We start from the raw sequence: 22721 nt of genomic DNA, 5'->3' as shown, positions 1-22721 counted from the left end.
GCTCCATCTATCTATCCCTGCTGCATCTATCTACCCGCTGCTGCATCTATCTATCCCTGCTGTATCTATCTATCCCTGCTGCATCTATCTATCCCTGCTGCATCTATCTATCCCTGCTCCTTCTATCTATCCCTGCTCCTTCTATCTATCTCTGCTCCTTCTATCTAACTCTGCTGCATCTATCTAACCCTGCTGCATCTATCTATCTCTGCTCCATCTATCTATCCCTGCTCCTTCTATCTATCCCTGCTCTTCTATCTATCTCTGCTCCTTCTATCTAACTCTGCTGCATCTATCTAACCCTGCTGCATCTATCTATCCTGCTCCATCTATCTATCCCTGCTCCTTCTATCTATCCTGCTCCTTCTATCTATCCCTGCTGCATCTATCTATCTCTGCTCCTTCTATCTATCCCTGCCCCATCTATCTATCTCTGGCTCCATCTATCTATCCCTGCTCTATCTATCTATCCCTGCTGCATCTATCTATCCCTGCTGCATCTATCTATCCCTGCTGCATCTATCTATCCCTGCTGCATCTATCTATCCCTGCCGCCCCATCTATCTATCCCTGCTCCATCTATCTATCCCTGCTCCATCTATCTATCCCTGCTGCAATCTATCTATCCTGCTGCATCTATCTATCCCTGCTGCATCTATCTATCTCTGCTCCTTCTATCTATCCCTGCATCTATCTATCCCTGCTGCATCTATCTATCCCTGCTCCTTCTATCTACCCTGCTCCTTCTATCTATCCCTGCTCTCTATCTATCTCTGCTCCATCTATCTATCCCTGCTGCATCTATCTATCCCTGCTGTATCTATCTATCCCTGCTGCATCTATCTATCCCTGCTGCATCTATCTATCCCTGCTCCTTCTATCTATCCCTGCTGCATCTATCTATCCCTGCTGTATCTATCTATCCCTGCTCCTTCTATCTATCCCTGCTGCATCTATCTATCCCTGCTCCTTCTATCTATCCCTGCTCCTTCTATCTATCCCTGCTCCATTTATCTAACCCTGCTGCATCTATCTAACTGGAGCTGGAGCTGGAGCTGGAGTGGAGAGGGAGGTGGAGTGGAGAGGGATGAGGGGAGAGGGAGGTGGGGGGAGGTGGGAGGGAGGTGGAGGGAGGGAGGAGCTGGAGGTGGAGATGGCTGGAGAGGGAGGTGGAGGTGGAGGTGGAGGGGGATGGGCTGGGGAGGGAGAGGGAGCTGGAGGTGAGATGGAGGTGGAGCTGGAGGGGGAGGGGAGGTGGAAGTGGAGTGTGAAGGGGAGGTGGAGGTGGAGTGGCGGAGGGGGAGGTGGAGGTGGAGGTGGAGCTGGAGGGGAGGTGGAGCTGGAGAGGTGGAGGTGGAGGTGTGGAGGTGGAGCTGGAGGTGGAGCTGGAGGTGGAGGTGGAGCTGGAGATGGAGGTGGAGATGGAGCTGGAGCTGGAGCTGGAGCTGGAGCTGGAGGTGGAGGTGGAGGTGGAGCTGGAGGTGGAGGTGGAGCTCCATCTTTACCTTCAGCAATACCAACCCATTGACAGTTTTCCATTAAGACTCCTCAGGGGTCCAGAACAGGCACACAGGAGGGAGGGGGGTAATGTCTTCACTCATGGCCCTCATGTGAAGGTTGATTCATTTGATCCTGGAGGAGAGTGGGGGAGGAAAGGAGGGAGAGGAGGAGGAGGAGAAGAGGGAGGAGAGGAGGGAGAGGAGAGGAGAGGAGGGAGAGGAGGGAGGAGAGGAGAGGAGGGAGAGGAGAGGAGGAGAGAGAGGGAGCAGAAGAGAGAGAGAGAGAGCGGATAAAGAGGGTCGAAAGGAGCAGAGGAGAGAGAGGAGAGGAGAGAGGCGCCCAGGATCAGGGCGCCACCCAGAGCGAAGAGGGGACTGCTGGATTGCAGGGGAGGGACGGAGGGGGAGAGAAGGAGAGCGAGAAGGAGGGGAAGAGGAGAGGAGAGAGGGGGGCAGGACTGAGGAAAGGAGTAGACGAGAGAGAGGATACGAGGAGAGGAGAGGAGAGGAGAGGATAGTCAGTGAGAGCTGAATCGACGAGAGGATTCAGAAGGAGTGTTTCACCGGAGAGGGCGAGAGGGAGCAGAGAACGAGCGAGGAAGAGGGAGGAAAGAGCGAGGGAGAGAAAGGAGGCGGACGAGAGGCAGAGGCGACGAGTGAGAGGACGAGGAGAGGGAGAGGTAGGAGAGGAGAGTGCTAGAGGAGAGGGGAGGAAGGAGAGGAGAGGACAGGATTCGGAGAAGGAGAGGGAGGAAGGAGGAAGGAGGAGGGAATCTTCGTGGATGAGGAGAGAGGAGAAAAGGAGGGGAGGACGGGGAGGAGGGGCAGAGGAGAGGAGAGGAGGCAAGAGGCGAGAGGAGAGCGAGAGGTGAGGAGAGGATGAGGAGTCGCGAGGATGATGCGAGAGGAGACGGAGAGGAGAGGATTTGAGAGAGAGGAGAGGAGAGGGAAGGTGAGAGGACGAGGGAGGGGAGAGGAGAGGAGAGGAGAGGAGAGGAGAGGAGAAGGAGAGGAGAGGAGAGGAGGAGAGGGGAGGAAAGGAGGAGAGGAGGAGAAAGGAGGGGCAGCGAGGGGAGGAGGGATTGAGGAGAGAGAGGAGAGGAGAAGAGGGAGGAGGAGAAGGAGAGGAGAGGAGGAGGAGAGGAGAGAAGAGGAGAGGAGAGGAGAGGAGAGGAGAGGAGAGGAGAGGAAAGAGGAGAGGAGAGGGGAGAGGAGAGGGGAGAGGAGAGAAGAGGAGTGGTGCAACCCACATCAAAGGGTTTGATGTGGGTTGCACCACACACCCACATCCACGTGCACGTGCACGTGGATGTGCTCATCAACGGTGTGAGTGAAGAGGAGAACCCATGTTTTTCAAAGAAGGTGAATAATGCATGAGGGCAACATCACGCAGCCTCGTCTGCAGCTCAGGGTTTCTGCCCCGGGGGGTGAAGGGGCTGCGTGGTGAATGGGTCCTTCAGCATGTAAAGAACTCTGATGTTCTGCCCGTGGGTGTGTGCTGACAGCTCCAGAGCTCCACAGAGGATCCACGCATCACCCACGTGGATCCGTGCACCTCTGCTAAATATACTCCTCACATGCATGTGGAGAAGCAGCACATGCACATGTCACCGAGGTCACGACCCGAACGAGCCGTGGAGGCGTGAAGGCTCCATGTCCATATGTTCCTCCAGAGGATGTGTGAGGCCCCCGGGGCCGGGCCCCCCCCCTCCACTCAGCAGGGGCTGCAGGGGCCATTCACACCGGACCAGCGAGAGGAAAAGCTTTCAGAGGGAGGAGCCACGGCCCTTTACGTGAAAGGGGTTTTCTGAAGAGCTCGGCTAAAAATAACAACGATTCATCTTCACTCAAGTGGAGGCTGCAAATGGGGAGATTCTCACAACCTGCCGACGGCCGCCAGGCAGGAAGAGCGCCTCCAAAATAAAAGCCCACGTAGAAGCACTCGTTAGCAGGGAGGAGAAACTAGCAAAGGATCCACAATCTGCTGCTTACCTGGACCCTCGTGCGCTCCATGGAGACACTAATGACACTAATGCTTGTGACTGTGGACGCAGATAAAAGAGTCGTGTCGAGATCAAAGCCAGTAAAATATCAGAGCGCCGCAATTAGCCGCTAAAGTAGGGAGAAGGTTTAGAGTTTAAAATACAGGCACAGCTAAAGCCAAACAGGACTGTTAATATCCTCTTATTATCATGTTATTATGGCATTATTATCATGTTACAATCCTGTTGCTCTCACTTTAGTATCATGTTCCTATCATGTTATTATCATGTTCCTATCATGTTATTATCATGTTCCTATCATGTTATTATCATGTTCCTATCATGTTATTATCATGTTGTTGCATTCAGGACAACTTTTACCAAACTTGCCAGGTGTCAGGGTGTCAGGGTCTCAGGTGGTCCTGGGGGGGCACGGGGGTCCTGGGGGGGGGGGGTAGGGTGGGGGGTGCAGCTGAAAAAATACCCTCCGAGTCTTTAATCATCAAAGCTGGCTGACACAGCTTTGATGTCACATTCCTCAATTTGACCTGTAAAAGAATAATAGCACACACACACACCGACGACGTGCACGCCGTCCCGCTGCTGCTGGAGCCTCCTCGGGGACACCCACAGCGTCAGTGGACCCACGGCCCAACATCAACGTCAACAACAGACACGTTGAGGACACGTCGTCCCTCCCTCCTTCTCATGCTGGAATAAACAACTTCAGATGTTTTTGTTTCGTATTAAAGTTCTTGATAACCTTTAAAATAGCAAAACATCACACACACACACACACACACACACACACACACACACACACACACACACACACACACCGACGACGTGCACGCCGTCCCGCTGATGCTGGAGCCTCCTCGGGAACACCCACAGCGTCAGTGGACCCACGGTCCAACATCAACGTCAACAACAGACACGTTGAGGACACGTCGTCCCTCCCTCCTTCCTCATGCTGGAATAAACAACTTCAGATTGTTTTTGTTTCGTATTAAAGTTCTTGGTAACCTTTAAAATAGCAAAACATCACACACACACACACACACAACACACACACACAACACACACACACACACACACACACACTCTTGGACTATGGGAGGGACGTAGAGTACCTGCAGAAGGTCCAAGGAGACACAACTCTGCACCAGAGTCAAAATTAAACCCACAACCTTCATCTCGATGTTGTTTGTTTGTTTGTTTGTTTGCGGGCTGTGTGTATGATAGGCATGATTCCGTGGCCTTGCTCATGGGCTGAGGAACGTTCCAGCGTGACCTGCTTCCACCTCCAGTATTCCCTTCTAAAGACTTCCTGTGTTTCCAGCCCAAGCATTCAGTGCCTGAGCCCCGGCGTGTCCACGCACTTCCTGTCTCGTTCTGGTCCCCTGGCAGGAGGGTTAATCACCGTCCTTAATCACCGTCTGTGATGGTGTCGAAGCCCCGGCGCTGGTGCCGGCCTGCAGCTCCAGACCCAGGCTGGCTGGAGGATTAGCACTCACTACCTGTCTGGCGTGGCTCAGCAGCATGAGTCTGCCTCCCTCCATCCTGGTGTTCTCAGGATGACTGTGTGCCCTGACGCCACAAAGTCTTGCCCATTGTCCCAACCTGGACAAGGTGTCTCTGGCTTTTCCTCCCTGCGAGCCTCTCTGGGGCCGGAGCCTCTCTGGGGCCGGAGCCTCTCTGAGGCCGGGGCCTCTCTGAGGCCGGGTCCTCCCTGAGGCCGGGGCCTCTCTGAGGCAGGGTCCTCTCTGGGGCCGGGGCCTTTCTGGGGCCGGGGCCTTTCTGGGGCCGGGGCCTCTATGAGGCCGGGGCCTCTCTGGGGCCGGGTCCTCCCTGAGGCCGGGTCCTCCCGAGGCCGGGGCCTCCCTGAGGCGGGTCCTCCCTGAGGCCGGGTCCTCCATGAGGCCGGGGCCTCCCTGAGGCCGGGGCCTCCCTGAGGCCGGGTCCTCCCTGAGGCCGGGGACTCTCTGGGGCCGGGGCCTCCGTGAGGCCGGGGCCTCTCTGGGGCCGGGGCCTCCCTGAGGCCGGGTCCTCCGTGAGGCCGGGGCCTCCCTGAGGCCGGTCCTCCCTGAGGCCGGGGCCTCCCTGAGGCCGGGTCCTCCCTGAGGCCGGGGCCTCCCTGAGGCCGGGTCCTCCCTGAGGCCGGGTCCTCCGTGAGGCCGGGGCCTCTCTGGGGCCGGGTCCTCCCTGAGGCCGGGGCCTCCCTGAGGACGGGGACTCTCTGGGGCCGGGGCCTCCCTGAGGCCTGCTGGTGAGGGGGACCAGCCCTGGACCCTGCTCACCACCTGCTGACGGGCGTTTGAAGGTGTTGTGCGCTGCCTCCTCTCCTGTATTTGGGGGGTTCTCCACATGATGAGGTGCATAACTAGCGTGTTAGCTTGAATGATCCGGAACGCCCAACGAGCTGATGGTAACAGAAGGAAAGAGAGACTCTGACGCCCACAACATGATGAATAACACCTGTTTCTGCTGCCGTCCATCATTTCACTACATTGTCCGCACATATTTAGGATTTGCTGATGTTATTCTTGTGTAACAGGATGTTATATTCTCGTTGTTGGGCCCCCGGCCCCGTCCTATATGCACTGAGATAATTGTTGTCCTTATCTCCGTTTCTAACTCATCCACTTCCCTCCAACTGAAAACAGACTGGTTATCTATGAGACATCCTCCCTCAAGGCTGGGAGCCTGTGATGTCACCAGTCCTCGGCCCCCACGCCTATAGACCTCACCATCACAATGTGTGTGGGACCTGTGTGTGTGAGTGTGTGTGTGTGGTGGGGGGTCAACAGTTCAGGTCTGCAGCAAACATGTTTGTGTCAGTGGAAGATGGAAACTCTCACCTTGGTGTCAGTCTGGAGGTTGAAGAGCGTGAACGTGTGTGGAGGCCACCTGCGGGTTTCCTGCCAAACAATGGCTATAAGAATAGACTCGTATGGACTCAGACACGCAGGAACTTTACGTTCTGAGTGGGCTCACGACTCAGGGCAATTATCATCATTATTATCATCATTTTCTCTTCTGACTCGAACATTTTAGACACGTTCGTCGCTGAACCGACACACCCGTTTAGTTCTATCATGATAAAGTCATATGGACGGTTACTGTGTTGGCACGCCGGCTCCTGAGGACCTGCTGGTGGTTCATAGAGTGAGGCTTCTCCAGGACAGCTGGACTCATATCTCATATCTGGAGTCAGATGCATGTCACAAAGACGACACAAGAAACAGGAAAAAATTAGTCAGAAAACCACAGTTTTGTTGTTTCCAGGTGAAGCTAATTAGCATGCTGCTGATGATCTAAGCATCGATGTGCTCACTGGTTCCTGTCAGTTTAGAGTCAACTACCACAGAAGAGTTGGTCCAAGTCCTTTGGGACAGCTGGAGGTTCTGGATGAGGCTCGTCTGTGTTTCTGCCCACACACGCGTCAGAATGTTGGTGACTGTTGCAGAACTGAAAGAGCAACACCTCCTTTGAGTCCTTCCTGTAAACCAGCACCACAGAGGTGACTAATGTGGAACCCACAAACAGAATTTATGCATTTCTCACAGATGTGGGCCAGGGTTGAACGTTGCTGCTGGTAATCGGCGCTGAAGCCCACAGCTAGTCTGCCAAGATGCTGTGCTGTTTAATATTCCACTGGAGAAAGTCTTCCAAAATATCTGGAGGGGCCATGAGCCGGTGATCCGTTTGGGTCTGGATTAAAGTGAAGGCTGTCAAATGAATGTTTGGGATCAGCAGAACCATCCAGGGCAGGGCTAGCAGCGCTAGCAGCGCTAGCAGCGCTAGCAGGGCTAGCAGGGCTAGCAGGGCTAGCAGACCACAAACACTTCCTGTCTCACCAGCAATCAAGCAAAGCTCATTAATGTGCTTCTCTGTAACGAGCTGCATGTTAATGAGCCTCTAAGACTCCATCAGTTCACTCCTGAGAATCCTCCTTCAGTCGGTGGAGAACGTATAGCTCCGATGACATCATCGCGGGGGGTCAAAGGTCACGGCCAGGGTGGATGAGGCATAAATATTATCCCCCGCAGTGGCGCCCGGGTTTATATAAATAAACATGTCATTTTCTGCAGGGGGGTAACAAAATTTCATCCCGGTTGGGAGAATAATTGACGGCAGGATGTGTGAATGATAAATATTAATAATTGTGGGGCCCAGTGTTTTGAGAGCCTCTCATCTGGGAGAATTCTGGAGAAGAAAAACCCAAACATGCCCCACAAACACCCACATGACTGTGGGAAAGGATGACCGATCTGCTCTGGAGGGGCATTTACAGTATGGATGAATTCAATCACAATGCTGATTGTGTGTGTGTGTGGTGTGTGTGTGTGTGTGTGGTGTGTGTGTGTTAGCCTACAACAGTCCAAGCCATTGTCTCCTGTGTCTTCCAGCGCTGGTGCTGGGGGGTGACGCAGACCTGGGCAGGAGGACTCTCCTGTTTTACTGGGTTACCCTGGTGCTGATGAGGAGCGGCAGAAAACAGGAAGAAGGAGAAGAGGAAGTCTTTGACATTTCCTTTTTCCTTCCGGTGTTTGGAAGGTGAGCCGATGTGGCAGCCACTAATTTGCCCATCAGCCCTCTGGGAACGATGTTGAGGTGGGGCAACAATGAAGGTATTCTGGGAATTTGAGGAAGGGTTGGGGCACTTTGCCACAGAGGGGTGACACACTGTTTCTTTTACCCCCCCAAGGGGTTTCTCAGAGGCTTCACAGCTGTTCCTGAAGATGCAGGAGGGCAGCAAAGATCTAGCCTGGTTGGAAAACCTGGAATCTAAACCATCGTGGTGGAAAGGGCCAGCTAGTGTCCTCCCTGTGGTTCTTCCATGGTGAAACTACAAAAGAGCTCTTTGTTTGTTATCTTCCATCAGGGTGGTTCTGTCAAGGGTGATGACCCTGGTGACCTCCTGAAGAACCTGATGGTGCTCCAGTCTGGGTCACCGCTGGTGAGCAGAGTTCTGAATAGAACCAGGAACCTTTCCTGTCCCTCCAGGGTCTTTGGTTAGTTACATTCATTGTTTCTGGAGCCCAAAGTCACAAAGGTTGTTGCCTCAGAGGCTTTACAAGCTGCTCAATTGTGACATCATCAGTTCTGAGACCCTCAAACTGGCTCAGGAAAACCTTAAAACCCCTTTAAGGGAACAGATGGAACCTGCAGGAGAGCCACAGATGAGCAGCAGAGGACCTCACCAGTAGGAGCAGTCATGTGGAGATAAGTCCAGGGGCCCGGGGGCTTCTTCAGGTGTCCTCATATGGAGATCCGGCCCACCCATCCTTCAGGTCTCGATGGACCGTATCGAGGATGAGCAAGACTAGAAAAGCAACACCAAGTCAGGCTCCAGCAGTAATACGAGCATTTATGAAAGTATCATGTGGGGTTGCTGAGTAGGAGGGAGGTGCAGGTCTACCAGAGAAGCACCAGAGCATTTCTGTGCCCAACCCAGTTTTAGTGGTTTTAACTAATGACACCGTGTCTGCCTCCTGGATCCACACTGGGAGCTGGGAGGAGCAGTTTCAGAGGAAGCCGTGCTCGAGAACATCACCTGGGAATGTGGCCTCAACCTAGAAGTTCCCCTCACTTCTCTGAAGACCGCCCAGCAGCCTCAGCCTAACCCGGTCACATGGTTGTGAGCCATGGAAAGACCTCCGTCTGGCAGCTCTTCCTCGGGGCTGGTGCCTCCTCCGTCAGTCCTGCCTCCTTCCTGCACCTCGGTGCGTCACCCTGGCCTGATATTTCAGCTCCTTTCCAGAAGAGGTGGTCTCACAATCTGTCAACAAACCGGCGTTTCAACTGTTTGTCGAGTTCCTTTGACCAGCTGACCCACTCGTATCTGCCTAAGTGGGCTTCTTTTGAGCCCTGCACGGCCCGAGCGTTGCAGAAACAAAGACACCTTTTAGTTCTTTATCGTCTTATCACTGCGCACACATTGGAAGCCACGTTTGAACGTGACCACTGATGCCACCAAAGCAGGTGAATGACTAGAAGTGGGAGTCAGGGCGTTTAGTTACTGAGGACAACCTGGCACGGTTGTTGCCATGGCTACGCACACATAACCACATGATGGTCAGGGTCGGGGTCAGGGTCGGGGTCAGCACAGTCCAGTAGATGGTGCCCACATTGGTATTAAACATTCGACTGCTGCTTTCCACCGATGCATTCATGACCTCAGTCACTCTCGTGCCACCACGATGACCTTTGACCCTCCCTAACATTGGAATAAAGAGTTATTGAAAGGAAGAAGAGGCCCACTCACTCCTCACAGACGTTGAGGAGCCCTCCAGTTTTTGCTGGTGATTAAAGGTGGAGCTCTGAGAGACCTGATGACAGGATATTATCTCCACTCATGGTTTCATTAGAGGAAACGAATGTCAGATCTTTATCCATGTCAAAACAAGAGCAGCCATTTTTGCTGGCGACCTCACATGTTGCCCAGGAGAATGTAATTATGACCGTTGTCCGTCCATTTTCTGCTCCCAAAGGTCTCAAATATGTCAAAGACAAGAACAAGACTATTTTCCCAGTTATCCTGCATCTGGCTACCTGTGGTAAAGTGTGTGTGGTGTGTGTGAGCATCACATTCTAAATGAATATACCGCTGGATTCTTCCAAGAGACCCCTTGTCCTTAATGAGTCCAGGGGTATGTGGCCTGTGTGTGTGTGTGTGTGTGTGTGTGTGTTGGGGGGGGCGTTACAGTGGACACCAACCACTTCTTGATCAAGGATGAACGGGAGGCCTTCATTGAAGCTTCATCAATGGCCAGCCCTCATCTCCACCAGAGCCGACCCATCACAAGGAGCCTTTTGTTCCCTTGACGATGCAGAAGAGGAGAGAGGGAGTCAAAGGGATGGAGCTGACCTTGACAATGGGCCTTGTGAGGAACAACTAAGGTGAGTTTTTGGAGACACAACCAGTGAGGAGGGAAGTCTTCCAAGAGTGATTTTATTACAAGACTTACAGCAGCGATTCTAAATATAAACACGAGCAAAGGTGCAAATGCCACATTTCTAGTGTGAACAGGCTAAAACCTGTTGAACACCTGTTTATATAAAAGTGCAGTTTTAGAGAAGATGTGTAAATGTGGATGTGTTTTAGCCAGACTCCGGGTCTGTTTCTGGGGTCCTGAGGGTCTTCTTCCTGGGTGGAGGAGCTGCTGTACCAGGCAGTGATGCAGCCGCTCAGGATGGGGGTAGCATCACCATCGGGACAGGTGGTCGGGCTGATAATGGTCCTGTCATCAGCAAACTTTATGATATTGTTGGCCACAACGTCCTGTGTGAACAGGGAACACAGAAGTGGGCCGAGCACACGGCCCTGAGGGACGCCAGCGTGGAGGCTGTGAAGTGGTGGCACCGTTTGCATGCCTGGGTCTGCTGTCAGGAAGCTCAGTGCCCAATCACAGAGGGTTGGCGGTTTGTGCACGTTGTTCCAGGGAAGGTTGTTAAAGTGTTTCTACGGCAACCAGCTTGTAGTAGCTAAAGAGGCCAAAACCAGAAGAGTTGAGTTTTACAGACTGACCCCAGAAACGAAGGATGAGTCCATTAGAGAAGGATGAGGGGTTGTTAATGAGGAGCACATTCACCTGTGTGTGTGTGTGTGTGTGTGTGTGTGTGTGTGTGTGTGTGTGTGTGTGTAAACAGTCACCCAGTCAGGGGTTTTGTTGCGACAGGCTGCTAACTGACGCCATAAAAGGAGAAGAGACTCGTTTAAAAGTCATATAACATTTTATTATTTTGTTCAACTGGGACAGTTTCTCATGGCATTTTCAAGCATTCCAACCTGACGATCTCATACACGTGCATGAGGGACATGAGGGAACTCCAGCTTGATGCTTCAAATGAGGCTGCGTTTAGTATAAACAGTGCAGCTCATAAATAACAGTTATAACAGTGTGCCTTATATCAATGTACACATTCAGTACATCAGTAGATATGCTTCCTGATATGGTCCTCACAGGTCTCACTAAAGTGCCCCAGCAGGTCCTCCTGGGGAGAACTCTGCAGGGGGCCACTTCAGCGTCATCTCAGCGGTCTCACAGGTGGACGAAGGGAAGTCCAGGTTCGATGGGACACGGCCCCGCTCATAATAAACATGCTGCACATCCACAACATGCAGACTCATGCAAAGGACAAGGCGTCGATTAATCATGGCGAGGTGACGATCGGTGCGGCGTGTTTTGGTGCCCTCATGCAGCAGGATGAGATGAAGCCATCGTTTCCATCTGCACTGATGCTAGCTAAAGTTAGCATCAGCTTCACCGTTAGCCTGTATTCTAGCCAGCCGGTGGGGGTTGTGACCACATCAGTTGTGCCTTGCTCCTCTGTAGAAAGGGATGTAAGATGGTGGAGAGTGTGTGTGTGTGTGTGTGTGTGTGTGGGGGGGGGGGGGGTGTCAGGTGTCTCAGGTGTCAGGAGCCTCTGACTCAGGAGAAGATCGACGGCAGCTGCCTACCAGCAACGCCGGAACTGACCCTCGTCATGGCCCGGGCGGCGGAAGGACCATCCGGCGCTCACCTGACCGGCTGTGCTTTCAGACTCTGAAAGAAGAGCCAAACCGCTGACTCCGTTGACCGCTGGCGTTGAAATGGAGTTGTGTGACTCGGTTTTGCTATTAATAGCTCATCGCTGTCCTCGTGTCCCGGAGAGAAGGAAAAGTCACGGGCCTGGTCACCAGGCACCGCAAAAAATTAGCAAGTTGCACCAACAGCTGGGACTAAATTTACCTGACATTGAGGAGGTGGATACTGAGTCAGTGGAGTTGTTGACGTGGTGAAGATCCGGTTCCTGTTGCCACCGAGTTCACGAACCTGCTGCGGGACTAGAAACATGCACGTGCGCCGCTCCAACCCTTACAGCACCGTTCATAAGGAGTTCAGGGAACGCCTCGGTCATTTGTGTTGTAGAGGGAGCCGCCAGTGGTTGGTGACTGCACCACGACACGGTCGTCTTGGCAACCATGCAGTGGGGATGTTGTGCTGCGGAGTGAGGCAGGAACGTGCACGGCGGCGGCGTCGTGGTGCAGCAGCTGATGCTTCGGCCTAGTTGGGCTGACACAGGCCAACAGCAGCAGCTACGGCGGCCACCAGGATGGCGCTGCTGGTCAGGATCCTCGTGGCCCCGGAGTGAAAGACCTGGCGGCCGTTTAGAGGCTGCACTGGCCTGAAGGTCCCCACCATCGGCCTCCCGTCGTGGAACTTGAGCTGGGAGAACGCCCTCAGCTGCCGGCAGAGAAGGTAAACGCAGGCGTGAAGCTCTTAGTTACTGCTGCGGCCTCTCGGCGCGGCCTCATGCTAACCTGGTCGGCGCTCAGGGGGACGGGACTCTCAAACAGGGTCCAGACCACAGACTCGGTGCACTTCGGCGTGGTCAGGGAGCCCTTGTATCGATAGAAGCTGGTCAGATTCTTCTCAGGTGGGATTAATTGTGCCAGAGAGATGGAAGGCAGCGACGCGTTCCCATCTGAAAAGAGCAGAGTCACACGTGAAAGGTGGGCCGGGCCACTGAGGGAGGAAGTCCAGACCCAGGAGACCCACTGGTTGCTTTGATGCTGCTCAGAGCGGTGACGATGGGCTCGTACTTCTGGTTCCTGATGTTGGAGTGCTGAAATGATGAATACAGAGGTGACATCACAGTTCGGGGTGGTCTGCACGGCTGTCAGAGGCTCTACCTGGTAGAAGAAGCCCAGCACGGCCACTCCCTCCGGGTCGGCTAGAGCCGTCGCCAGGTCGGTGTAGTGGTGCTTCATGTGGACAATGTGGAGCTGCCAATAAGGGTTTTCAGATCAGAAGGGACCAAACACGCCCATGACTCTAACGGTCCCAGGAGAAGAGTGTGACTACCTCCATGGGGTACTGCTCCCCGTCGATGGTGTGCTCCGAGCCAGGACCTCCGTCCTTGCCCCAGTGCAGGTGAAACTGCACCGCCTTGTAACTGCTGGTCAGGCCTCCACCTGAGACGATGCTCAGGTGAGGAACGTCCACCTGAACTGGAACAGAAAGGTTTCATGTGGCACCTGGGGGGGCAGCGCTGGCTTTGTGTGGGTTCAGTGGACAAGACCCTCACCCGAGTGGCCGTTGTTCTTGATCGTCCCCCTGAAGAGCTGCTGGTAGTTGTGGAACTGGAACGCAGTCAAACGTTCGTCCTTGACGGTCTTTTTGGTCACGATGTTGATGGGCGACTGGTAGTTGCCCCCACAGTCCCCATTGGCCTGGTTCCACTGGTCTGGAGCTGAAATAAACACACTTCCTGTCTGAGATCTTTACAGCTAAATCAAATAGGATTTAGCTTCTCCTGGAGTTTTTGGTGTCTTCTAGACAAGCAGACGTTCATGGTGCTTCAGCTAAAGCACTGAACACACTCTGGAACATCTGGAGCCCATGAAACTCTAAGAAATGATCTGTCAGATCCAGAGGGTCAGAATTAAGGTGCGTTTTCTGAAGATCACTTAAAAAAGACCCAGAAGTTTAAGAAAGCTCAGTAAATTTGAGCCGAAAGTGTTTGGTAGAGGTTTGCTGGAGAAGCCGAAGCTTCCATTGTACAGTAACGACACAGTTAACATCGCTGACCTTTGCACTGGTGGTCGCAGGAGAACTGGGACTGGTAGCACCAATCTGAAAGACAGGAGAGGGGTCAAGCTGGGCTGGAGCCACACCACCATCATTTTCTCTGTGTCTGGTGCAGGAACAAACAGCAGCACTGAACGACAAACACAGTTGATTATTCCAGCCAGTCCTGGGTCCTGATGCAGCCTGAGGAGAAGCAGCGGCGAGCTGGATCAGAAGACCTTTAGAACCCTTCAGAACCCCTTAGAGCCATTTAGAACCCTTAGAGTAATTTAGAACCCCTTAGAGTCATTTATAACCCCTTAGAGACATTTAGAACCCTTTACTGGCTAATAGTCATGTTACGTAAACAACTTCAACACTGATTATTAACCAAACCACCATTCATACAGACGTGACATCACAGCAGCTGCTGCCGATCTGATGGGATCTGATGGGATCTAAAGGGATCTGATGGGATCCATAGATGTTGGACCGGCTGAGACATTCACCAAGAACAGGAGAGAAACACAGAGAGCTCCACACATGAGGGTGGAGGGAAGGATTGATAGATCCATAGATGATAGATCCATAGATGATCGATCCATAGAGAGAGGTAGAGAGAGAGGGGGGAGAGGGGGGAGAGGGGGGAGAGCGCGCGGGTGAAAGAGACACATGGAAGCTTCCACCTCACGCATCATTTGAAGGACGGAGCAGGTGTGTATTGTGCGTGTGCGTGAGAGAGTCGCGGAATTTTATGAGATGGGGTTCTCCCTCCCTCTTTCTCCCCCCCCCCCCCCCCCCCCCCCCCCCCCCACACACACACACAGCACACACAAACACAGGCGCGCGCGCGCACGCAACGTTGCGGTTTCTGGCGTCGTCTCCCCTTCTTTCATCTATTTTTGGATTCCCAGTCATAAATAATTTTGCGGATCAATAATTGAAGCCTAATTGAACGGAGCGCAGATCAGGAGACGCAGCAGCTTCATCTTCTCACCATCTTTGTCTGGTTCCTCTCGGCGCCACGCGCAAACACGCGCGTCTCCCGCCGCTTCTCACTGTCCGATCACCGGCGAGCACATTTCCATGACGACCTGTGTGTTTCTGACCTGTCCAGCTAAAGTGTGCGTGCGTGCGCGCGCGCGTGCGCCTCACCTCCCGCCTGCAGGCTCGGAGTCCAGAGTGATGCCAGGAGCGCCGCCAGGATCAGCCGCTGCATGTTGGAGCTCCTCACACTCGACGGACGCGAACGGGAACCACAACGATGCCTGCGTGTCAATGCGAAGAGCTCCTGCGGGGGTCACACTTATCTATCAGCAGACCCCCCCAGGAGAGGGGGAGTGGCCCCTCCCCCTGTGTGTGTGTGTGTGTGCGGGGGGGCTCATCCATGGCTGAGGACTCAGGATGTTGCAGAGATCTGCGACACTTTCCGGTGATTTGGCTGATTGATCGGCGGCTGAAGGGCCCCGGACCCCTGGTGTGTGTGTGTGCGTGTGTGCGCATGTGTGTGTGTGTCTGTGTGAGGTTGTGTGTGTGTGTGTGTGTGGTGTGTGTGTGTGTGTGTGCGTGCGTGCTTATGTGTGTCTGTGTGCGAGCGTGTGTCTTCGTGAGTGTGTGTGTGTGTGTGTGTGCGTGTTTGTGTGTGCGATTGTCTGTCTTTGTGAGTGTGGTTGTGTGTGTCTGTGTGTGTATCTGTGTGTGTGCAAGCGTGTGTCTTTGTGTGTGTGTGTGTGTGCGCGCGCGCGCGCGTGTGACGCACATCTCTAATGTCTAACATTATCAGACCTGAACCTTTAGTAATCCACTTTTAGGGACTTTAATCTTCATATTTAACTAACCTTCATATTTAACTAGTCATATTTAAGTAATCCCTATATTTAGCTAACCTTCATATTTAACTAATCTTCATATTTAACTACACTTCATATTTAACTACATTTCATATCTAACTAATCGTATTTAAGTAATCCCTATATTTAACTAACCTTCATATTTAACCAACCTTTATAGTTACAGTAACTACACTTCATATTTAACTAATCATATTTAAGTAATCCCTATATTTAACTAACCTTCATATTTAACCAACCTTTATAGTTACAGTAACTAACCTTCATATTAAACTAATCTTTATAGTTAACTAACCTTCATATTTAACTAACCTTCATATCTAACCAACCTTTATAGTTACAGTAACTAACCTTCATATCTAACTAAACTTCAGATTTATATAATCCTTATATTTAACTAACCTTCATATTTAACTAATCATATTGAACTAATCTTTATAGTTTACTAACCTTCATATTAAACTAATCTAATTTCTCGGCCGGGATTTGAAAGCATCCGTGCACCAGAGGAGCGCGCACGGACGCGCCGCTGCGCGGAGCCCGTCCAGCCGGAGACGAGGCTCCCATCTCCGCGTGGAAGGCGAGATGAGCCGCAGCCTGAATTATTGATCGTCCCGGCTGAGGGGTCCCGGCTGAGGGGTCCCGGCTGAGGGGCCCCGGCGCTCGGAGGCTCCTCCTAAAATCACGGGCCAGCCGGCGCCCGTGTCCGTGCACAGATCCGTGAGCGCGTCTGCGCGTCAACGGTCTTTTATTCTTTATCTGTAAGCAGATTCAGCCGCACTGGTGGAAGTTGGTTCGTGCGGGGAGTTTCACGTGTTCCTCCCGGGTCCGGGTCTGTCCCGCTCCCACGGCGCCACCTAGTGGACGCACGTCGGGAGCGCGTTTCCGGTCAACCCCAACCGGAAACAAGGACCTGTTTTAGTTCTTACCCTTTGAACTCTTCTGAAACTACGTATGTTTTATCCAGCTGGTGAACCTCAACTTTGGAGTCGTCTTTTTATTTTTATTAATGAGGGATTTAACGAGTGCTTCCACCACCAACTTTGGATTCATTTAGCATTTTAGTCATTGTTCCCCTTCTTAAATTCAACCACATTCTGTACGTTTTGGCTAAAAAAAAAGCCAAAAAAGGAGGCTGAAGATGGGCTCCATGATGTAATCTTTTATTTTAACCAATGGCGTTTAAATTTTACAGTGCATCTCTTTACAATAGTCATTGGTCGTAAGTGATTTTAGCCACTCAGGTCACTACGCGTGTTACATTTCTGACTTCCTCCGAAGGGTTCTTGATTCATGATCACCGTGAAAAGCATTTCAAATATTAGACACTGGAAACCAGCCAACAGCCAATTAGTGTTATCAAAAAGGACTGGTCTGTTAATGATACCTGGCCTCAGCGTTAATGATCTGTACCATTAACGTTCAGACGTGGCCGTTTAGAAACCTGTTTAGAAACCTGCTGCAACCACATAAAGAAAAAGGCTTTAAAGAGACAAAACCAAAGTATGGCACCATTACCTCAACCAGCAGTAGACAAACACATCTGAGGGCTCCAGAAGCACAAAAAGAACCCGCTGGTCTGGAGGACTCCATTATCCGGACCCCTCCCAGAACAGCGGCAGCACCGGCAAGAGACCCCCCCCCTCGAGGGGGGGCGCCTGTCCCAGCGCCGCCACCCATCAGCACACCTCAGTCCTGCAACACAAGCAGCAAGCAGCAGCGTCTCCCCAGCCCGGAGAGGCGCAGGTGGCCACGGGCCCACCTCCACCGGCAGGTGCGCGCACGTTAAGACACATGGCAGCAATGAACACGTGCACGACACAAAGAGAAGGGATCCAGTTACTCATTAGGCGTTACATTCAGTCTTCAAAAATAAACATGTGGTGACAAAGTAAACAGCAGATTTCTCCCTTTTGCTCAAGTTTGGTCTGATATTCCCTCAAATACACAACAGCTAGTAGTGCACAAAGTAAGAATACAAAATTATACTTTTAAATACTGTAGCAGCAATTCTTTCTTTTGTTTTTAAAGATGAAAGCCTCCAGTAGTAGAGCTAAAGGCTTTAGAGTTCCCCACCCATGGAAGGGGGAGTGATTGTCCTCTTAAGTGTGAGACAGTGCCTGTTGGGGGGGCCAAAGTGTTTGCTGTTGAAGGTGGGTGGACAGGTGGTCTCGACAGGGTACTACTGGAGGACCAGCACCAGGGAGGCGGCTAGACCCCCTGGCTAAAAGGTCTGGGCTGCTAGCGCTGTGCAGCTAACGCTGTGCAGCTAACGCCGTGCAGCTAACGCCGTGCAGCTACGCAGACAGTCTCACAGTGAATCTCTGGTGGAAGCAGAGCTTTCTAAAGAGCAACACGCCCTCCCGTCCCGTCCCGTCCCGTCCCGTCCCGTCCTCCTGAGCAGCCCAGAACACAGCAGGTGAAGTCGCTCCAGAAGGAGCAGAGCAGAGGTGCGCTCAGCTGGAGGCCGTGGCGATGGCCTTCTTCAGCTGCTGGCTGCGGATCTCCCGGGTGCGAGACTCCAGAAGCAGGTCGTGGCAGGTGTTGCAGACCAGCACCGGGTCGTAGAGCTGCTGGTCGGGGATGGGCAGCTTCAGGTGGCAACAGTCCTTGCAGAAGACGTTGCCGCAGTTCCTGGGGTGGGAGAGGAGACAGAGAGGAGCTGAAGCGGCGTGTCTGTGCTTCAGATGGAGCAGAGCAGAGCGAAGGCCCACCTGCAGTGGTGACGCCGCTTGGCTATCCAGAACTCACAGTCACAGCTGAAGCAGTGCGAGGCCATGTGGTCGGGCACCCACCTCGTGACCTACACACACACACACACACACACACACACACACACACACACACGCACGGGCCGTTCACAACAGTGAGCGCAGCGGCGAGGAAGAGGAAGAGGAGGGAAGGTGTGAACAGCGACAGAAGTTACGTTAGAAGGAGGCCGACCTCAGTGTCCTTGGGCTCCACTCGGTCCCAGCTGCCCTCAGACAGACGGTCCTCGCTGTGGGTGGACAGAGAGTCCTCCTCGTTGCTGTGGTCGGACTCGCGCAGACAGGTCTGTCCAGAGAGAGGGAAGGTCAGACACACGCAACGCGGCCACATTTCCCGACCACCTCCAGAACAGACTCACGATGTCGTCCTCGTAGTCCACGTCGGGCTCCGAGGGGGGGCGGCTGTACTGCTTGCTCTCCAGCCTCATCTGCAGCTGCCTCACCTGCTGCCTCAGCACCTCCACCTCCTGCTTGTAGCCCGCCTCGATCTGCCTCAGCCTCTGCTGCACACGCGTCCAGGGGCACCGGCAGCCCGTCGTCGTCCAGGTACGCCGGCGCCTGCGGCGGGGGAGGGGAGCAGGAGGCGGGGGGCGGCGCGTATGACGTGGGCGGGATTTGATGGCCTTGCACGGAGAACCCGTTGAGAGAAATGGCCGGCCCACTTCTGGAGGAGTGGTGCGGCCCCGGCTGGGGGCCGCCGGGACAGGGGGCCTCTCTGCAGCAGCACTGGGGCCCCGGCTGGGGGCCAGGCCCTGCCCCCGCGCCAGCCTGCTGCCGGGACGACGCATCTGGTAGCTGCTGGGCTGGAGGACCCGGCCGACACCTGACTGGCTGTAGGCAGACTGAACCAGGATACTGTCCCAGTGGGAGCCCAGGATGGACAGGTCCGACAGGTGGCTCTGGGAGACCAGGGGTCCAGATGCATTCTGGGTAGAGTCGCTGGAGGCTGGAAGGTGCTTCCCTTCCTTCACACCATCAGCGTCCTCTTCATCCCTCCTCAGCTGGGAGCGCGGCTCCTCAGCTGGGCGACTGGGAGGCTCCGCTGTGGAGGGGGGAGTGGGGGGACGGTCCCCCTCCCCGGTGAGAGTCTCAGTGGAGTCCTCCATTAGCAGCAGGGGGGTCACCTGCTTCAGAGCCAGCAGGTCTGCAGAGTCCTGTAGTCCATTAACGTGAGGGTGGTGGTCACCGTTAAGCAGTGGGGTGGGGGGGGCGGGGGCGCTGCAGGGGAGGGGGTGGGAGGGCTCCCACCCAGGAGAGGGCACCGCGGCACTCTCAGCTGTCCTGGAGGGGCTCTCAGAGGAAGGCGGGACAGCGGGGTGAGTGATCTGCTGGCAGACAAGAGGGTCACTGAGGGGGGCAGGTGGGAGGGGCGGCGAGGGGAGGGGCGGCGAGGGGAGGGGCTGCGTGGTCAGGCAGGGGTCCTCCGGCGGGTCGGCGCAGCTCTCCGAGTCTGGAGAGGCGCTGCTGTCCAGGGGGGCGTCGGGCAGGAGCCCGTCAGAGAGGCCGGCCGGAGCGTGGTCCGGCGCCGCTGGAGGCTCCGGGGCCGACGGCCCCTCCTGGCAGTGCTGGTTCAGGTTGGGGTCGCTGGACGTGCGCGTCAGCGGCAGCCCGTTCTCAAAGGCCGACAGCAGGTTGTCCATGGAGCGCGTCTTGGGAAGCCTGAAAACCACAGATCCCAGTAAATGACCTGTGACCCGGGACCGTCGACCTTCACACACACTGAAGTCACACACCTGTCCAGGGAGCGAGAGGAGAGCTCCTCCCCCGCAGCACTCGGGGGGAGGTAGAGCTCCATGGAGTCGTCCACAGCGGTGCACGGGGAGGAGGTGGGCAGGTACACAGCTGTCCACAGCTGCAGTGCACGTGTGTGGCAGACGGGCTGCAGCACCTGGAGGAGAAGCCCAGTCTCTTTAGAGCCGCGGACACAATCATTCTGGAGCTGAGCTGTTGCTTTTGCTACCGTTTCTGACCTACAAGGATCCATAAACACAGCTGCGCCCCCTACAGACGGCGTCCTGTCACTACACAAGCAACGCCCCAGCCCCCACCAGCAGCCGCTAACCTCCAGCTAGGCAGTATCTACTGTACTACTGTACCATATCGTGGCTGGGGATGTAGAGGAAGTTCTGGAAGTTCTTGTTTCCGCCGCGGAGCAGAGACCAAACGGAGCAGGTGCGTTTGTAGATGTTTCTCGCCTGCCTCTCGCGAGCGTTGTTGCACAGGAAGGAGCCGTAAAGACACGAGTAGGTGTGCTGCACTAGCTTGACCTGGACACACGACCGACACACATGAGCGCCTCAGACAACGCCTGATGGCGAAGCCCAGACAGGGAGGCGGCACCCACCAGGAAGGCCTCGTTGAACTCAAACAGGCAGGGGAACTGCTTGAGCAGCTGGTGGACGCAGTCCAGCCACTGCAGGAAGACGGGACACTGCTCGCTCACGTCATCCGTGTTCTCCTGGTGGCCGCAGCGGTCCCCAAACTTGTGACCGTAGTCCAGCCAGTCGATCTCCACGAGCACCTGAAAGCCCTGGAAGATACCAACCTCGGTCACTTCAACATCAGACGCAGGTGAAATGGTTTAACCGGGAGATGGAGGGGCGGCGTGTTCATTAGAAGGGGTCAGTTCCGTTACCCTACACGTGGAAACGCCCACTCACGCAGACGCTCACCTCTATTGTCCTGTAGTAGGGGTCCAACAGGATCTTGGCGAGGGCGACGATCTGGGGTGTGCGGTCCCACCCGTCGGAGCAGTGGACGAGGACGGGCCGGCCTTCCCGCTCCACGGCTGAACACACCAGGGTGGCGGCTTTCAGCATGACGGACAGGTGCTGCAGCCAGCGGGTGCTCTCGAGGGCGGAGAGCCAGCTGCAGACACACGCTGGTCACTCTACAGCTAACCCTTTCACTTCCTTATGACACATTTATCACCATGGCAACAGGACTCAAAGTTATTATGGACAGCCTCTGTCCCAGCAGGACGAGCACGGCGCTGTGGCAGCGTTCCGCCTCTGTGTGGCGCCCACGCACTCGCTGTGAGGCGGCGCCCTCGGAATCACGGCAGGAAGGAGGGGCTCAGATTAAAGCAGACTGGAAGGTCAAAGGGATCAACTCACTTTCCTGGATCAGGGATCTGGCTGCAGACCGTCCTCAGAGCCTGGAAGCTGTTGCGGATGGCGTGGATGTTAGCCATTCCCATGAACATCACCTCGCAGTTGGGGTAGTACTCTGCAGCGGGACAGAGGAAAACGGCGGTAGTCACAACGGCACTGGATCACTGAGTTTACAAAGGCCGCTGCAGCAGCAGCAACAGCAACAGCAACAACAACAACAACAACAACAACAACAACAACTACAGTAAATGTGTGAGTTAACTGGACACATCTGCAAAACACACCAACATTCAGCTGGAAGCTCTGCAGCTACACAATTAGCTTCCTGGGCAAAAAATAATCAAGGAGCTCGAAAAGACACGAGACGAGACGAGACTAGACTAGACTAAACTAGACTAAACTACACCAGAATAGACTACACAAGACCAGACTAGACTACACTAGACTAGACTACACGAGATGAGACGAGACTAGACTACACTAGACTACATGAGACGAGACTAGACTACACTAGACTACATGAGACGAGACTAGACTAGACTAGACTAGACTAGACTACACTAGACTAGACTAGACTACACTAGACTACACTAGACTAGACTACACTAGACTAGACTACACTAGACTAGACTACACTAGACTACACTAGACTACACTAGACTAGACTACACTAGACTACACTACACTAGACTACACTAGACTAGACTAGACTAGACTAGACTGCACTACACTAGACTAGACTAGACTACACTACACTAGACTAGACTACACTACACTAGACTACACTACACTAGACCAGACTAGACTAGACTACACTAGACTAGACCAGACTAGTCTACACTAGACTAGACTAGACTAGACTAGACTACACTAGACTAGACCAGACTAGTCTACACTAGACCAGACTAGACTAGACTAGACTACACTAGACTAGACTACACCAGACTAGA

General features: G+C 53.9%; 2 protein-coding genes and 1 long non-coding RNA gene across 3 annotated transcripts in view; all 3 read right to left on the bottom strand.

The window, feature by feature from the left end:
- Positions 1 to 11202: 11202 nt before the first annotated feature.
- On the bottom strand, positions 11203 to 16487 carry ca4a (carbonic anhydrase IV a). Its single transcript, XM_057055283.1, has 9 exons — positions 16341 to 16487; positions 15196 to 15331; positions 14062 to 14106; positions 13559 to 13723; positions 13336 to 13481; positions 13164 to 13256; positions 13030 to 13096; positions 12792 to 12955; positions 11203 to 12714 (listed from the first exon to the last, which is right to left on the bottom strand). The coding sequence occupies exons 1-9, from the start codon at positions 16344 to 16346 to the stop codon at positions 12535 to 12537; spliced, it is 1002 nt and encodes a 333-aa protein (XP_056911263.1). The 5' UTR covers positions 16347 to 16487; the 3' UTR covers positions 11203 to 12534.
- LOC130538060 (uncharacterized) lies at positions 15858 to 16125 on the bottom strand. Its single transcript, XR_008953759.1, has 3 exons — positions 16113 to 16125; positions 15927 to 16042; positions 15858 to 15878 (listed from the first exon to the last, which is right to left on the bottom strand). It is a non-coding gene; the product is annotated as an uncharacterized LOC130538060 (long non-coding RNA).
- Positions 16488 to 17032: 545 nt separating the features above from the next.
- Positions 17033 to 22721, bottom strand: part of mtmr4 (myotubularin related protein 4) — a 19157-nt gene continuing 13468 nt past the window's right edge. The window contains 11 exon segments of the mRNA XM_057055273.1: positions 17033 to 18524; positions 18605 to 18693; positions 18834 to 18944; positions 19018 to 19167; positions 19169 to 19389; positions 19392 to 20317; positions 20392 to 20546; positions 20755 to 20925; positions 21003 to 21188; positions 21331 to 21526; positions 21775 to 21886. Of these exon segments, the coding sequence (XP_056911253.1) occupies positions 18347 to 18524; positions 18605 to 18693; positions 18834 to 18944; positions 19018 to 19167; positions 19169 to 19389; positions 19392 to 20317; positions 20392 to 20546; positions 20755 to 20925; positions 21003 to 21188; positions 21331 to 21526; positions 21775 to 21886 (2495 nt within the window). The 3' untranslated portion in view covers positions 17033 to 18346.

Source organism: Takifugu flavidus, chromosome 14 (assembly GCF_003711565.1).
Source record: "Takifugu flavidus isolate HTHZ2018 chromosome 14, ASM371156v2, whole genome shotgun sequence".
Classification (NCBI taxonomy): domain Eukaryota; kingdom Metazoa; phylum Chordata; class Actinopteri; order Tetraodontiformes; family Tetraodontidae; genus Takifugu; species Takifugu flavidus.
The sequence above is the reverse complement of the archived record's forward strand: the minus strand, read 5'-3'. Positions and strand labels throughout refer to the sequence as shown.

Bases quoted from the DNA above. Each gene is read 5' to 3' on its own strand.
- ca4a (XM_057055283.1), bottom strand. The intron at 13,482-13,558 runs GTGAGGGTCTTG...TTTCTGTTCCAG, and splicing joins CAAGAACAACGGCCACTCGG to TTCAGGTGGACGTTCCTCAC. The intron at 12,715-12,791 runs GTTAGCATGAGG...CTCTGCCGGCAG, and splicing joins TCCCCCTGAGCGCCGACCAG to CTGAGGGCGTTCTCCCAGCT.